The sequence below is a fragment of the Lytechinus variegatus genome, chromosome 17 (assembly GCF_018143015.1).
Source record: "Lytechinus variegatus isolate NC3 chromosome 17, Lvar_3.0, whole genome shotgun sequence".
NCBI lineage: Eukaryota > Metazoa > Echinodermata > Echinoidea > Temnopleuroida > Toxopneustidae > Lytechinus > Lytechinus variegatus.
Window position 1 is genome coordinate 29,117,653 of NC_054756.1, and position 17,865 is coordinate 29,135,517.

General features: G+C 36.2%; 1 protein-coding gene across 1 annotated transcript; it reads left to right on the forward strand.

Moving 5' to 3' along the window:
• Window positions 1-3,491: 3,491 nt before the first annotated feature.
• On the forward strand, window positions 3,492-17,370 carry LOC121430814. Its single transcript, XM_041628224.1, has 4 exons — window positions 3,492-3,812; window positions 12,625-12,837; window positions 14,110-14,179; window positions 15,107-17,370. Exons 1-4 carry the CDS (start codon window positions 3,728-3,730, stop codon window positions 16,656-16,658), a joined length of 1,920 nt encoding a protein of 639 aa, XP_041484158.1. The 5' UTR covers window positions 3,492-3,727; the 3' UTR covers window positions 16,659-17,370.
• Window positions 17,371-17,865: the final 495 nt, after the last annotated feature.

Genomic DNA, 17,865 nt, shown 5'->3' on the forward strand with positions numbered 1-17,865 from the left:
ACATTCGTTAGCCGCAGTATTGGGAATCTAAAGGACTTACTTGAAAAGATGGTTCTGAGCCTTGTCCAGCTTATACTCCATGGCTTTGGTGAAGTGAGGGATCGCTCTACCGTACAGCATTCTTTGGATGCAGTACACGTTTCAAAGATAATAAGATAGTGTTGGAACCAATCCCAGAGTATGAGCTCCCGTGCCATGGAGGGCATAAAATGTCTTAAGGTCTCTAGAGATGATCTGGTCGGTGGGGTCTAGGCGAGAACAAGACTTGGGGATGCCAAGATGGTCGTGGAAATCCTTACCGGAAATTGGGGAGTCGCCCATCTTCCAGACAGTCTGTGTGTCATTCTTCTTCGGGTGCATGACCACCACAGCGCATTGGGTTGGGTTGATCTTGTACAATGTACCTCCAGCACTGTGAATAGGCTAAGGTGGTGTCTAACATTGCCTAAGGCTTTGTTGCAGAGTTGCTCAAAAGTGCCACATCATCGGCAAGAACAAGATAAGATAGATAAGAAAAGACTTATTTTATTTATACACGGTTAAAGGTCAAGTCCACCTCAGAAAAATGTTGATTTGAATCAATAGAAAAAAATCAGACAAGCACAATGCTGAAGATTTCATCAAAATCGGATGTAAAATAAGAAAGTTATGACATTTCAAAATTTCGCTTATTTTTAACAAAATAGTTATATGAACAAGACAGTTACATCCAAATGAGAGAGTCGATGATGTCACTCACCCACTATTTCTTTTGTTTTTTATTGTTTGAATTATACAATATTTCAATTTTTACGAATTTGATGATTAGGACCTCCTTGCCTGAAGCACAAAATGTTAGAATAATGGAATTCCATGTGTTCAGGGAGGAATGAAACTTCATTTCACATGACAATGACGAGAAAATCAAAATATTTCATATTTCAAACAATAAAAAACAAAAAAGTAAGTGAGTGAGTGACATCATCGACTCTCTCATTTGGATGTAACTGGCTCGTTCATATAACTGTTTTGTTAAAAATAAGCGAAACTTTAAAATGTCATAACTTTCTTAGTTTACATCCGATTTTGATGAAATCTTCAGCATTGCTGTGCTTGTCTGATTTTTCTCTTTTTATTCAAATCAAGTTTTTGTTGGGGTGGACTTGTCCTTTAAAAGGCCCAAACAGTTCACAGATTGATTTCCATTGGGACCGTGTGGGACATAATATACAATTGACAAAGTAAGCATTTTAAAACCAGTGTTTAACGAACAATATAAAGGAAAAGAATATGTTAACCTAAACAGAAACATCAATGAAATATTACGAAAAAAATCATTGAAACGTGAAGAGGAGGGGAGAAGAAAAAAGGAAGAAGACGAAGAAGGGAAAAGTGAGAAGGAAAAGAAAAAGACAACAGAGAAGATAACAGAAGAAGAAACAAGGAATAATAATGATAATAAGAAGAAGACGAAGATATTATATATCGTTCTCAAAAATAAGGACTCCGGCATACCGACTATTGACTGTTGACCGGGTAGGACGAAATTCCTTGAATGCCTGAGCGCCTAACCAGTCCAGCTAAAGTCGGGGTACAGTGATACAGTGATTTTACGGGCCCTTCAGGGGCAGTGGCGGACCGTGACCCGGAGAAAACAAAGCATTGGAGGGGCACAACATTGTTCACAAATAACACAGTGCCCCTCCAATGCTTTTTCTCTTCCGGGTCACGGTCCCCCACTGTTCAGGGGCATGGAAAAACTACAATAGTGTTACAGCAAATGTAGATATACATAAAAAGGTTAAAAGTTAACAAAAGCTTAAAATATCAGACTCTTACAACAAACAGATAAAAGGAAAGAATACAAAAATAAAATACATGGACTAATAACATGGCATAAAAATAGTTTGAACTACGTACATGTACATTGATTTTAAAAAGACCAATTCAACAACTGGAAGTGCATGAAAAAGGAAAGACAACGAAACTGTTTGTACTTCGACATGATGACCTACAAAATTTGAATAGATTCTTTAATTACTTAATATATTTAACATTGAATAGCTGATTAAACTTAATGACATTAGGTCTACGGTAATAATAAGTCTTAACATACTTCTTACGCTCATCATTGAAAAATGGACATACTAATACATAATGTAATTCTTCACACAATGGACATATACCAAGAGGTTGATCAGATGAATAACGACATTTAGCAATTGGCAGATTATGGTTACCACATCTCCTACATCCAACTTCAACAAATATTTTTCTAAAACTGTTTTTTTTTTAATTCTATAGTTGAAACACAAACGATTTCTATTCATAACTTCTTCATTCAAGTTTTGATAATCAATATCACGTAATCTACGTTCCATAGCTAACGTAACCCGGTTCAGATTTAAAAGATGGCCTTCTTTCCACAAGCTTGACATTCCACAATTGTCCAAAATACTTTTAATTTTTAAGATCCATCTTGAATGAAAATCACAATTTACATGAAGTTGTCGTAACAAACTGTAGACGGTGTAAGAGAGTTCAGATTTGTTACTTTGGCTAATTCTTGCCCCAAAATTAACCATACACATCTCTATCCTACTTGCGAGGGCACTTCTACCAAGTTTACCATACACCATGCATTTGGCAGTGCCACGATTTAGTTTAAGCAAAGTTTTAAAAATAATAGCAGGGCCCACTTGGAGAACAGTTTTCAGAGCTGAAGTGGCTTTCATGGATAAATATACCTATATTAGTACTATATTATTAATTATTATTATTGTCATCATTGTTGTTGTTGTTGCTGTTATTGTTGGTGTCATTATTATTATTATTATTATTATTATCATCATCATTATTATCATTACTTCTTTTCCTCTTTCTTCTACTACTCTTTCATAGGGATATTGCCAAGACATTATTCAAGGAATATAGTAATTCCTGACATCTATTGGTTTTTAATATTATGACCATAGAAGGGGAAAACATTTTAAAATCAAGATGAATTAATATATTTATGGATAATACTGAAAATTTATTGAAAATCAATAAAAACTGATAATCCATTGAAAATCAATAAAAATTACGCATTATATGAGGGGTATGTCTAAATTGCTAATGAAAAAGGCCGCTCATCGTGTTTCTTTGGGAATTTTTTAAGAAATCCAAAAGACAGGCGCTTACAGTCATATGACGTCACAGCATATATACATGTACATAATTAGAGGGATTTGTGTCAAATATGATTACATGTATCTATGAGCTTCATGCTTATATTATTTTGGACAAGTGCACTTCAGGGTGTATTTTGCATTTAATACATGTAGGAAATGTGCAGCAACGATCTATTTGCAGTACTACCACCGCCTTCAGCATGTTGAAGTTTTGGTTTCGATGTGGTAATTATAAAACTACTTACGTCGTATACCCCATACTTGGTTGCAGAATAAGATATTCAATGCATGTCAAATCGAAATGAAAACAACTTTCAAGCGATGGCGTTTATTGTATGACATAATGATTGAGTGTGTTGAGCAGACATGTAGGCTGCTAGCAAGAAATGAGGAAGTATTCTGCGAAAAAAGTACACTTACAGCTACATGCTATGGAATACCCGTGATGTCGATATCGTCTTTATATAGGCCGCATAAGTTGCTATTATAAGGTCATACTATCCTCACAAATAAACTACCGGTACCAATAAATAAGACAGCGTGCAATAAATATCCCACCAGTGATTTTACTTCCGATGTTCAAAATGGTGTCTTACTTATTCTTATTGTTCGGGTTCAGCTTTTCGAGCCTCGGTCAAAGTGTTGCTGAAAGCTCGGAGGGTGAGTTTTCTCCTTATTTTGTTTGAAAGTAAATGTATTTAGATCAAATGTTTAACAATTCACGGAAATATTAATCGTCACTCTGAAGACAATTATAAGAATTCATTGCGGTTTACCTTCTTTTAACAACAATGGAAATGCTGATTATATTGCATTTAATAGTGTCCACCGATTATCAAATGATTTGAATATAATACATGTAGGTAATATTATAGGTGTGGCAAAATTTTTCACAAACTGATACGGAAGAATGACCTCTTCGTGACATATCACTGCATCAAGAAGGATAACAAAACGATTAAGTTCTATTGCTGTTCTTGGATTGTGGTATTAGTGGTGGGGTAAAACTGAAATACATTTTTCAATGACGTCTTTTTAGGAGGGATAGCTTAACACTTTACCGTGTTCGGATAGGGGTGTGAATAAATAAATGTGTTGAATATTCATTACGTTTTCTTCTGGTTATTTTGTTAAGGGGACGAACTGATCGACACTGTACACTGTATGTTGTCTCTCATTTACTGTGTGCTATATACACTCTAAAAAAAGATTTACCCAATATTGGGTAAAATGGGAACATGCATGTTGGTTGGGTAGAAAGATACCCAATATGTTGTAAATTTTACGCAATGTTGCTTTGAAATAGCCCAATTTGGGGTAAAAAGAAATACCCAGCAAACATGCATGTTCCCTTTCTACCCAATTTGGGTAAAATTTTACTCAGTGTTCTTAGAGTGTAAGATTGCTTGTCTTTCAATGCACCCTTTAAGATAACTATAAGTAAACCGTACAGATGATGATTTAGCCTATTAATTCATTTGTGTAAAGAAAATGAAATATATTTGAGAGGATAGGTATCTGTTTTGATATTTGGTAATATAATTATTGCGATATGAATGTATTAAGTAGTGAAGTAATGTGTTATGATTCAAGTGGGACTATCTTACAAGACTACTCTGCTGAAAACGTTGCATTATGGGTACAGAAAAGGTCAGACATTTGGTTACTTAAGGTGGGTTATTAAGGCCGCTGGTTCGTTAGCCCTTTAAATTAAGTTAAGGTCTTACCAAAACTTCAAGCATTGATCGTTAACATGTAATATAGCTATTCTTAATAAACACATAAAATACAAAACAAAAACATGTACCTAAAATACGATCTGGGTCCTGTCTTGCAAAGGTTTGTGATAAGTCTGCCTACTAAATAGTATTGTTGTCGTGTACTTATGGTCGGAGTCTACCTTCGTTTCAGTTTTTAGGCCATTGAATTTCATGGCAAATAACCTTATAGGCAAACATTGGCCTTGATCATTTAAACATTGAAAATATTTTTTGATGTAAATATATATAAATGATTTGAAAATGTTTTGCATATAAAGTTTATATGCAAAACATTTTCAAAACGTATAAATATTTACATTAAGAAATCTTTTCAATAGTTAGATTGTGAATATGCTGAATGAAAATTGATTTTTTTTTTAATGAATATATTAATGATTATGATAATTGTGATGATTGAGGTGAATGTTGGCCTTTATGAACAAGAAAGAGAGCATAACCTACTTTAGAGTCCTGCGCTTAAACTCATGGATCTTTCAAAGCATATTCGCTGAACTCACTTGCAGACTGTACTAAATGGTGTCTACTAGTTATCGCTGTACAATCTTGAACAAGAAAGTAACATTTGGTAAAATACACTTTGGGAGGCTGCTGCAGCTGCATGCTTAAACGTAACAAGTTTGGCAATCAACAAGCAAACGACTCTAAAGTGCAAGGACAATTTTCGTTATTTTCCCCCTTTTTCTTGATTCATGTCAAATAAACCAGGGGACCGTTTCATGAAAGTTGTCAGCACTGACAGGTTGTCTTTCTCCGACAGTTACCATAGTAACAGTCAGAGGCCAGTGCTTTCAGCCAATCAAAACCAAGGATTTCACTGAAATTGTCAGCAACTTGCTCACAACTTTCATGAAACACTCGCCCGATGTCAGAATTCAGATCTTAGGAATTGGTGCGTATAAAATACTTGTGTTCATTCTAGTCAAAATAAGTCCTCATAGTATAGTTTTACTGACAGGTGGTCAAATATCACTTGGTCTACTCTTCAGATGGGCTAACAACATTCAGGCTAAGCCCACCTAGTCCAATTCCCATTTGGTCTAATGACCACTTGGTCTAATAACCAATCAGTCTAATGATCACTTGGTCTAATAGCCAATTGGTCTAATGACCACTTGGTCTAAAAGCCATTTGGTCTAATGTCCAGTCAGGCTAATTGGCACTTGGTCTAATTTTCATTTGGTCTAATTGTCATTTCGTCCAATTTAATTTTTTGTCACTTTGGTCTAAATAAATTTGGTCTGATACTAGTTCGGCTAATTGTGGTTTAGTTTAATACTAGTTGGTCTAATACCAGTTCGTCTAATCCTCACTTGGTTTGTTTTTATTTGGTCTATATTGCAGTTGGTCTAATTTTCATTTCGGCTAATGTCCACTTGGTCTAATTTCCACTTCGTCTAATTTCCAGGTAATCCAACATTCGTTTCGTCTACATGTCACTTGGTCTAATTTCCAATTTATCTGATTTCCATTTTGGATAATGGTTTGTTGGGCTATTCCCATTAGGCAATTATACATACAGTTTAGTCATGTCATTTTTTTTCCTTCTTTCTTTTTCATTTATGAACACTGGAGATATTTAATATTACATTGCATATTGTCCACTCTAAGCCTTATATTATGCCTATCCATTTTCTCAAATGTAAATGAGAAATGGGGAATGAATTAAAAGAATAAGAACAAGAGAAAAATTAATTAAGAGAAAATGACTGATGAAGGTTAAAGCCCTACATAAAAAACGATGATGAAGAAGAAGAAGAAGAAGTAGTAGTAGTAGTAATAGTAGTAGTAGTAGAAAAACAAGAAGAAGAATAAAAAAAAAGAGAAGGGAGAGGGGGAAAGTAAGAGAGAAAACGAAAGAGAGAGGGGAGAGAAAATAAAGGGAAAAGAGAAGGATAGGGTAAAAGGAGGAGAAGGAAAACGAATAAATAGAGGGAAAAGAAACGAAAAAATAGAAAAGGGTGATAAGAAACATACAAATTCGATAAAAAGCTTTTCTTCTTACCTCATACACAACTGAAATTTATTTCAATTAAGTATTATTATGTTGGGGATAACATTCATAATCTCAGGAATCGCATTCCTGCCCCCCCCCCCTCGCCAATCCATTATGAGAAAGAGGAGGAAGTGGAGGAGGCGAAGAAGTTGAACAAAAAAGAATGAGAAGATAAATGAATGACTACTAACAAAATATTCAAAACAAAATTACTTGGTCTAATGGATTTGTATTTTCTTTTGGAAACCCCCCAAAGTGCATAACAATTTGCTTATTTTCCGTCAAGTTCAAGTATCGTCTGTAATGGCGCATACCAATGATTATAAAAGATCCATAAACATGTTTGCCAGACACGTATCCACACAATATATTTATATGTTCGTTCATTTCTTCATAATAATGTTATTCTGATGAAAACCCCGCAATTCGGCTAGTGTAAGCTACAAGGTCCACAACTTATTGTTCACCCAATACTTAGAATCTGTAAATGTGCATGCGGTGGTGTAATGATTATGAGTAATAAATGATTTTCAGCATCATATATATTATCGTTTATTCTAATTATAAGAATTATATTTGATTAGATTAATCCTAATTCATTCTATGACCGACTATCTCGTGATGGGGGGTCCTTTGCGGAGAGGTTTTGCTCCCGCCATCAGCCCTACCCCGGCTCTACCCTTCTAGATCTTGCCGACATGTATTAACTAATGCATGGTGTATTTTTTTATCCATGAATATATTTGTTAAGATCAAACAAACCATAAGGTATTATTTTATATCAAACTAAACGGACATTAGACCAAGTGTGAAATTAGACCAAACGATCACTAGACCTTATTACAATTAGACAAATGAAAATAAGACCAATTGACGATTAGCCCACCTGGTCAATAGACCCGTTGGCTTTTAGACCAACTGGTCATTAAACCAATCAAATATTATACCAAGTGTAAATTAGACCAAACGGTATTTAGACCAAATGACAATTATACGAAATAAAAATTTAGACCAATTGGAAATAAGCAGAAGTGGAAATTAGACCAAATGGTGCTAGACCAACTGGAAAACAGACTAAATGGCCCAATTGCTCATTAGACGAATTGGATATTCGCCCAAGTGGAAATTAGACGGATTGGACATCAGACCAAGTGAAAATTAGATCAACTGGTCATAAGACCGAATAGGAATCAGTCGGATATGATATTAGACCAGCTGGAAATTAGACGAATAGATATTCGACGAATTGGTTATAGACAAAATGTGATTAGACTATGTGATGTTAGACTAAGTGATAATTAGACCAAATGGTATTGGACCATCCGATAATTCACAATAGTATATAGGGGCATTCATCAGCTTGTCGTATTCATATTTATCTCCCAAAGTGGTATTTCCTCTACTGGATTTGACTGGTTTCGCACAGGTTTACTGACGGATGGTCTATTATCACTTGGTCTAATCATCAGATGGGCTAACAACATTTGGGCTAAACCCACTTAGTCCAATTCTCTTTTGGTCTAATGACCACTTGGTCTAATAGCCACTTGGTCTAATGCCCAGTTGGGCTCATCTTCAATTGGTCTAATTTTCATTTGGTCTAATTGCCATTTCGTCTAATGTATTTTATTTTCACTTGGTCTAATACCAGTTCGTCTAATAGTCGGATGGTCTAATAATAGTTGGTCTAATCCTCACTTGGTCTATATTGCAGTTGGTCTAATGTGCAGTTGGTCTAATGTCCATTTCGGCCAATTTCCACTTGGTCTAATTTGCAGATAGTCTAATATTCATTTCGTCTACATGCCATTTGTTCTAAATTGTAAAGTCTGCATGGTGACTTGTTTTCAATTTTCTGGTGAAATTTTTAAAGTTACTTTCCGCGCGCCAGCTTCGAATCTTCACACGCGCGCCCCTCGATATTGGAGGACAGTTAGAGTGACGTATATTTCGTCCCCAACTGAATTTTGAAAATATGGGGATATTTGAAAGCCTCTGGGGACGAAAAAATGGGGATTAAACAATCTTTGGGGATTTTTTTGTCTGTTTCAGGGGATTTTTGAAGGTTTTGGTGAAAAACAATCAAATTCACTCTATGTTTACGATCTACTGTAGATAGTTAACGCTGGCTTAACCCAATTATGGTTCCCAACTTTTCAAGAAAACGAAAATCCCTGATTTATGTCTGATGAAGTTAAAAAAATTCACGAATTATTTAAATCATTTCCAGTTTCTCATGTTTTCTAAGTTGTTGCAGTGAATTATATTGATTATTATTTTTTTTATTTAAGCATGTATGTCCAGTAGGCCTATAATTGTATTGTAGTAAAAGAGGCTACACTTTAAAAAACACCATAACATGTCATTCAATGAATGCTCTTTTAATATACAACAAAATATAACAGTCTGACTGTCGTGACTGACTATCGTGCTTTCGACTTTTGGGCCGATCAAAATTCCCTGAATTTGCCCTCAATTGAAGCATTTTCCCTGGATTTGAGGCGATCCCTGACTGGAGAAACGTTTAGAAAAATCCAAGATTTCCTTGTTTCCCTGATGGGGTGGGAACCTTGCAAATCCATTTTTAGGAGGAGGCGAAGAAGTAGAACAAAAACAGAATGAGATGATATATAGATGAATGACTACTGCGGTGATAACTGATAAAGGTCTGCAAGAGTAGACTATACTGTGTTATTTACGTCAGAATGATGTGGCTGCTACCAAGATGGTCGCAGTGATGTTGTTAACCCGATAGACCTGTATAGTGTTATCAAACTATATCTAACTGGTCTGTAATTTGCCTCCAAACTAACTCCTGAAAAAACAAAACAAAATATTCATAACAAAATTAAATGATCTAATGGCTTTGTAGTTTTGGAATCCCCCAAACTGCATATAGGCCATCAAGTTCAAGTATTATCCGTAATGGTGCATCACGATGATTTAAACATAAACATGTTTACCAAATACGTATCCACACAATAAGTTACATTATATTTTCGTTCCGTTCTTCATGATAATTTTATTCTGATGAAACCCCGCCATTGGACTATTATATAAGGTCCTCAACTTATTGTTCTGTAAATGTGCACGTGGTGATGTAATGATTATGAGTATAATATAATTTTCATCATCATCTTATAATTGAAATACAGGCCTAATGATAAGAATTATTTGGTTAGAATAATAAATTTGATGAGCCACTATCAATCTCGTCATCGATAGTCCTTCACGTTGAGTTTTTGCGCCCACCAGTCCTACCCCGGCTCTACCCATCCGGATCCTGGTGATATGTATTAACTGATGCATGGTATTTATCCATTACGAACCATATTTGCTAATTCTAGATAAAATAAATAACAATGAAAGATGCCATATCAAATAAAAATTAGACCAAGTGACGATTAGCCCAACTGCTTATTAGACAAACTGGATATTAGACCAAGTGGGAATTAGACGAATTGGATATTAGACCAAGTGGGAATTAGACGAATTTGGTATTAGACGAACTGGTTGTAGACGAAATGAGTTTATACTATGTGAAGTTGGACGAACTGATAAGAAGACCATGTGGTATTAGACCTTCGCACATACCTAACATCTCATACTCAAGTCTGTATTTATAAATGGTAAACAATCATCATCCTATACACCGATACAAGGTGTGCCCCAAGGGTCTGTTATCGCACCCTTGGTTTTCACTGTGTATACATCACCTTTAGAAAATATCATTGATTCTTATGGATTTTCTAAATGTTTTATACCGACGATACCCAGATGTAAATGACAAGTAAGTCGTCGGATATAGAAGATCTAATTTCAAAAGTACAGAGTGGTATCAAGGAATTTAAAGGGATAATGTACCTATTGTTAACCCTATCTAGGCCGGGATATTTTGGGAGTTCATATGGCCGGGGGGCCTCCCAGGCCCCCCCCCCCCCCTTGAGATCTCGGCCGTCGACCGCGCGATCGCGCGGAAAATTGGCACGCAGGTTGTCTGGGATATAATCTACAAAACTGAATAGTAATTTATTTCATGCGAATCATTATTACGTAATTATGCTAATTTATGCATAATTAGTATGCGAAATCATACTTTTTCCTATAACTCCATAAATAAAGCTCCAAATGTTCAAATTTTTGGCATAGAAAAGTTTTGTGATGTTCTTAGCAAGTTTACATGAAAAGAATTGTGATATCAGATCAATTTCTTATGTATTATATTGTTTTTTGCAATTTCTTATGTATTTCTTTGTTTTTTGGACCTTTTGTTTTTCATTGTTTTTTCAATGAAATTCATTGGGGACTCTTCTAAGATCATAAACAGCATAAAATACATCTATTTAGGCCAGCAAAACTAAAAATAATCATACATTTATGAATTTTGGTAGAAAACACAATTTACATTGACTTTGTACATGAATCACGTTTTTAAGCAATTTTTGGTCTGACATGCACTTACATAACGTTGCGTAACTTTAGAACCGCGTACCCGGGTGACGCAAAATTGGTCTCAAAAGTTGCGCAAGACTTGAAAGTAAAAAGTAAGCGAGCAGCGCGGTCCAAAAATTTTGCGCGGCGAAAATATCGCGCGACTCGTTGAGGGGGGGGGCCTCGGAGCCCCCCCCCCCCCGGCCTAGATAGGGTTAAGACAATGTTTGATGGTGAACGGGGGTTTGCGTACGCAGCGTTGGAACTCTGGAATAGTATCCCACACAATTTAATGCAACTTGATACAATTGGGCAATTCAAATCTGCATTGAAAGCATACTTGTCTCACTGATAATAATACCATTGGCCATCATAGCATTATAGCAGCAACTTTTCCTCATCTTTTCTTCCTTCTTTTCCCAACGCGCATTGAGACCTTAGTAAGGCAATGCGCTATATAAAAACTGTTGTTATTATTGTCATTATCATCATCATCATCATTATTATTATTACTACTATTATTATTATTACTATTGGTTTCGCTCTTTAAATGTATAAAACCATCCTGGACACGGCACCAAAACTAATTCCAATTGTAGATATATCATTTATACAGCCTACATGAAACTACACTGACTTAAGAACATACATCATATAGAATGTCACCTTTATCATGCATCTTTTAGTATACTCATTGTTCCTTATTTCTTGCATTTGTGTGTCTTAGTTTGGGTCTTGAGCTTAGTAAAATGTATTCACCGCAGCACTAGTCATGAAGGGTCAATTATCCAGACAATTCCTTTTGGTTTTTTATGACCGCCCTATTCCAATAATGATGTGTTCTTTTTATATTGTATATCATATTTCAATACTATATTTTGAATTTTTCACTGCTCAAGTTTTTTACGCAATTGTATGATATGTGTAAGTTTTATTGGAATTGAATAAATGAATTGAATTGAATTGAATACAGAACATGATTCTTTCGTCCGTGTCAATAGAAAGGAAAATCCATTCAGCTCAAGCCCCTGCTTCTTCATTTTTTATGTTTAGTCGTGGTTTGAATTACCCATGCATGTTTGTTTGTTTCTTATGTGTTTGCTGGTGCAGAGGTGTGTTTGATTGCATGTTAATGTTGATGTTAAGGGGCATAAAAACAAAATAAACCGCTCAGAAACTCACTCATCACCACGGAAAACAGAACAGTGACTTTCAATATTGTGTCATTTTGCAACTTTTGAATTTTGACTTTGCCCCACATTTCAAGGCACTGCACTTTCATGTGAACCACTGGAGGTACCCGTAAACGGTGCAATAGACGGGTATATCTTCAATGAGGGAACAACGATCAAGTTCATCTGTTTTCCTGGTCACGAGCTCAATGGATCAGAGGCCCTAACGTGTGAACGTGCTTCTGAGACTAATACAACATCATGGTCTGATGAGGAACCCTTATGCCAACCTTCCATCAGGGAAACACGTGAGTATTCGTCATCATGGTAGAACCATGGACCTGGTCCATGGTGGAACTAGGGGCGCATCGTTTTATTCAGTTTCAAACATGATTCATTTCAATTAATTGATTCAAAATTGCTATTCCATGATGCACTCTAAGAAGGTTTACCCAATATTGGTTAAAATGGGAACATGCATGTTGATTGAGTAAAAGGTTATATATATGTATGCATATAGATATACAATATTTAGTAAATTTCACGCAATGTTGCTTTGAAATAGCCTAATAGGGGTGAAAAAATACCCAACAAACATGCATATTCCCTTTCTACCCAATATTGGGTAAAATTTTACTCCTTATTTTTTAGAGTGTAGTGAGCAACGGAACAAAATTCGTCTTTGCTTTTCTCAAAGTTAGGTCCATGGGGGTGGGATTTAAAATTCTAAATGTTACATTAGGGGCTTCGTTACATGGGTTACATGTATTTCATAATTAGGAAAAACGAATTATTTGATGAAATCGGGGTAAAATCATATTACATTTTATGCTTCCAGAAAAAAAAATGTTATAGGTAAATATCACATTATTACAAATTGTTTGATGACAGACTTAACAAAATTCTCAAATTCTTTTCATCATAAATGCGTGAGGCTTTATCAGAGACTTTATCAGAATAACTAGGACAATCTGAATATTATAATGTTGACGATGATACACCATAAATCATTAGCTAATTATTGACAAAAAGAAGGAACAAGGAAAACTGTTGGACGCACAATATGGTAGTGGCAATTACACGTAATAGCATAAACAAAACTAATTATAAAAAAATAATGCACCTTTTCTCTACAGAAGATCATTAAATATTCCCTGAAGTTTTCATAGTCCCCACCTACCCCCATCCCCTATCAAAAATTGGTGGTGGTTATAAGTCGTCTTACTTTATTGCTAAATATTATGAGTATGTCCTAGAATTATGATGTTGAGAATTTGACAATAGAAACTGACGAACGTGGGTTTTGCAATGTAAAATATATTCATGAAATGTATTATGTATAAAGGAAATAATAAAGGAAAATGCTCACTTTTTCCCCCTTGTTGGTATGAAAACTATTTTTCAAGCATTTGAATATTATACATGCACATGTATATCTCCAATAGAAATGATTAAGTTTTACCAACGATTTAAATGGACATTGATGTGCATTTTCGCTTTCCTACTTTTGTCAAAACCCATTTTATGGTGAATTTCCCATTCAAGATTGTACTTTCGGTATTCTTGTATTTCACTTACAGTGTGGTTTCGAATTGTGATTGATTTAGCAGCGGTCGTGGTAGCATTGATGATCATCATTCTAGTTTTCTTGTAAGTCTATCTGTTTCATGTTTCCATAAATAAATCAATTAACTATGAAGAAGTCCAAGTTACTTTTCCCGTGGCTTACCTTTTTTTATATCGTATATTAACGAAGGAAAAATAATAGTGTAGCCGGTTTCAACTGAAACTTTCATATTCTTATTGATATAAAAACAAATGGACGACCACTAGTGGTGGGACCACAAAAACAATATTGGAAAATATGAAACATAGCTCAACCTTTAGACAGAAAAAATAGTATCTGTGGGATTGATAAGTGGTAAAACACATCAATATGTTCTGGAGATGATCGCCATTCGATGTGTGAAAGCAGCCCCGTTTAATATGGGACAGAGTCAACCTTTATCATGTAAAACATGAAGTCAATGATACCATGAATATAGCACAAAACAATTAATTTAAAGTACATGTATCTTACGTAGTTTACGTACATGGAAGTAAACTCAGAAAGCAGGTGCTTGTGTCGGGATACAAAGATAAAAGGAAGAAATGAATATTCAATCAAATGATTTCATACAGAGATCGTCGGTATATACTTACATATATACACCCATACACATGATCGATTTGGGTTATTTAATTTATTGCGTATAAAAAATAAATTGAGGAAAAGTATAATAATAAGCGTATGATAAAATACGCGTTTAAAACAAGTCATACAATAGTAAATTTAGTACATTTTTATATTCTTAGTTTCAGGCCCATCCACCCATTATGTTTTTTTTCCTTTGGAGTCTACAACTCACAGACTTTGCTTTCAACTCACCCCCCCCCCCCCCCCTCATGATTATATAATCTTTATGCCTACTCAATTCACTACACTCCTCCAGACATGCGTACATACATGGAAACCTTGTCATTGGGTAACTTCTTGGTTGTCTATAAATACATCCTCTTTCTTTATTCCTTCTAAAGGATTGCCCGTTATATCCGGAGGCGGCGTCGGGGAATATTCCATCACTGGAAACCACCAACAGTACGTTCCTCCATAAGAACGTCACACACGCTTCGCAATGAAGGACACCATGTCCGCTTTCAAGTTCAGTCTAGTCCACCAGCGATATCACAAGGTGAAAACGGCTCAGGCATTCCAAGTGGAGAGGATGCCGATGTTGAGGAAGTCACTGGGGTTGTATCTCAAGTAGCTCATCTGGCTGTTGAAAGCAATGGTACGTTGCAAGCACCAGGTACGTCAGTTGATGCCGGGGGTACCAACTCTGTCGATACTGTGACCGTTGATCAAGAAGTGCTTCCATCGATGACTGTTTGTGCCGTGTCTGAGATACAGAAGGTACGCAAAGGTTCCTTGGATGAGTCAGTTCCTGCAGTCTCTACACCGCACCGCCTGGAGGAATTCAACCCTGCGGTTTCTTCACCAAACCATGATTCAAATATTACACCAGATCCGACATGTCCAATGGAAAGATCAGGATTCTCTTCTAAGATGGATAAGGAAGAAGCTGAATCATCAGAAACAGAAGATCGCGTGACAAGCAACGCTGTAATTGGCCAAACGCCACAATCTGCGGAATCAGCAGGATCAGATTCTGGTGCAAATATTACGGAACCAATTGTCATCAAACCTGCAGTTCGACCAAGAAATAGCATTATCTATAACCCTTTTGCATCTGGTTCGGCTGCTAAGCATAAGAAAGATGATGCACAATCCATCAAAGGTTCACTACTACGAAAGAAAACTACTAAAGATTTCATTTCAGCTCCTATGCAGCAGGCCCAGCCATCAAATCCTAAAAAGACATTTAAAAGGGTAGAAGGCAACAACCAAGAAAGAAATGACCATTCATCATTCAAGAACAATGCCAGGTTTTCCCAATACGATGTAAGCGCTTCGGTGAAGCCTAAAGCTGCTAAAAGAGGTCTCGTCACTCGCAGCTGCATCCAGACTGATCTTAACGGTCAGGCTTTCCTAGGTGGGACAGGTTTCGAACCAATTTATGCAACTCCTGAACTAGTTCAACCGGAAGTGATCTCAAAGCCCTCTGCACCAAGTCCTGACGACTTAGAAAAGGGATACTGTTCTTTGCGGGTGGGGCTTCAGGATGAATATAGCGACTCCAGACTCGGGCCATCGGAGAACCTCCATTATGGGGAAGAGAACAACGTCGATGTAGGACGAGATGAACAAGGATACTGTTCTTTGCGGGTAGGGCCCCAGGATGAATATTGCGACCTCAGATTAGGGCCATCGGAGAATCTCCATGATGGGGAAGAGAACAACGCCGATGAAGGACGAAATGCAACTAGGACCAGGATCACATCAGAGAAAGAAGTACAAGAGCAGGATGATGACTATGCGGAGCTCCGGGTTGGTGAGAGCGAATCGCCTTTGGATCGGTGTAAAGGAACACCAGCAAATACCGAGTGTTCGGAGAGATCATCGATGGAAGTAGTTACCCAAAACCAAAGGAGTGATATTTATGAGATGGTAGAAATTGGTGGTACTTAAATTCTAAAATATACAATTTGATTTTAAATATACATGTAAATAGAGATTTTGCCTTTTTTTAAAACTATTGTAGGTCTGTGGTTACTATATGTATATGACATTATTTAACGATCATTTAATGTAATTGCAGTAAACACAAAACTCATGTTGCAAAGCATATGAATCCCAGGTTTATTGCCACAGTATCGTGGATCCAGATTTGGTAGAATTCCATAAACTGAACTTAATGAGACATCAGCGGAAAAATTACCACACGGGAGATTTGGAGCAGTCTATATTACTTGATGCTTGGAAACAGACCCAAAACGAATGCCATGCTTATTTTCCTAATTTCTCCGCAATTACACAAATAATTTTATAATAGAACCATTTGCCACATAAAATTCCATTAGTACATAATAACACTTGGCCGCTCATTATTATTATTTATTTTTTGGGGGGGGAGGGGGGATTTAGTACAAACTCAGTTATCTTTGTCCATTATTGTCACCTTGCATTATCATTGGTAAATCAAATGGATGCGTTCAACATTTGTTGAACGCTTTTCTTACATATAAAAGAAATCAGCAAGAAGTAAGAAAGTAATTGTGCCAATTCATGACATTACAGCTTCCATTAACATGTTTTTCCAGGGGTGTTTATGAAGAGTACCATTTTAAATGTATCGTGTATATATGTCACCGACCATTTTATAAACTCCTCTCCAGATTTCAAGAAACCAGACGAGTCGTGCTCGATCAGCTCATCGAATATAAACAATAATTAAACCAACGATTTCGAGACACCAATATCCCAATAACCCGGTTTTAAAAAAACATTTCCGAAGTGAGAATTTATATCTTTGTTTATCTATAAAAATTATGTTATTTCATATCACTTGATCTTTACCAGAAATGCCTTGTCTGGAGTAGAGTAGAAGTATGCACATAATGGTAAATTAGGGTATTCGCCCTTTTTAAACTGATTAATTGACATCACAATACAGATAACACATAGATGCAGCCTTGTAAATGGTTTGCCTCAAATCGGTGATACCCAGTTTGATGAGGATCATTATTGTTGATATCGGACTATTTTGGTACACGCTTTAGCATCAGCCTCCTTAGCAAGGCCGGACTGGCCGGAGTACCTTTGTATATACAATTTTAAACCTTCGGGCTGAAAGGTGCGAAGCGACACCGCTGAAGGTGCTCCACAACCATAATGG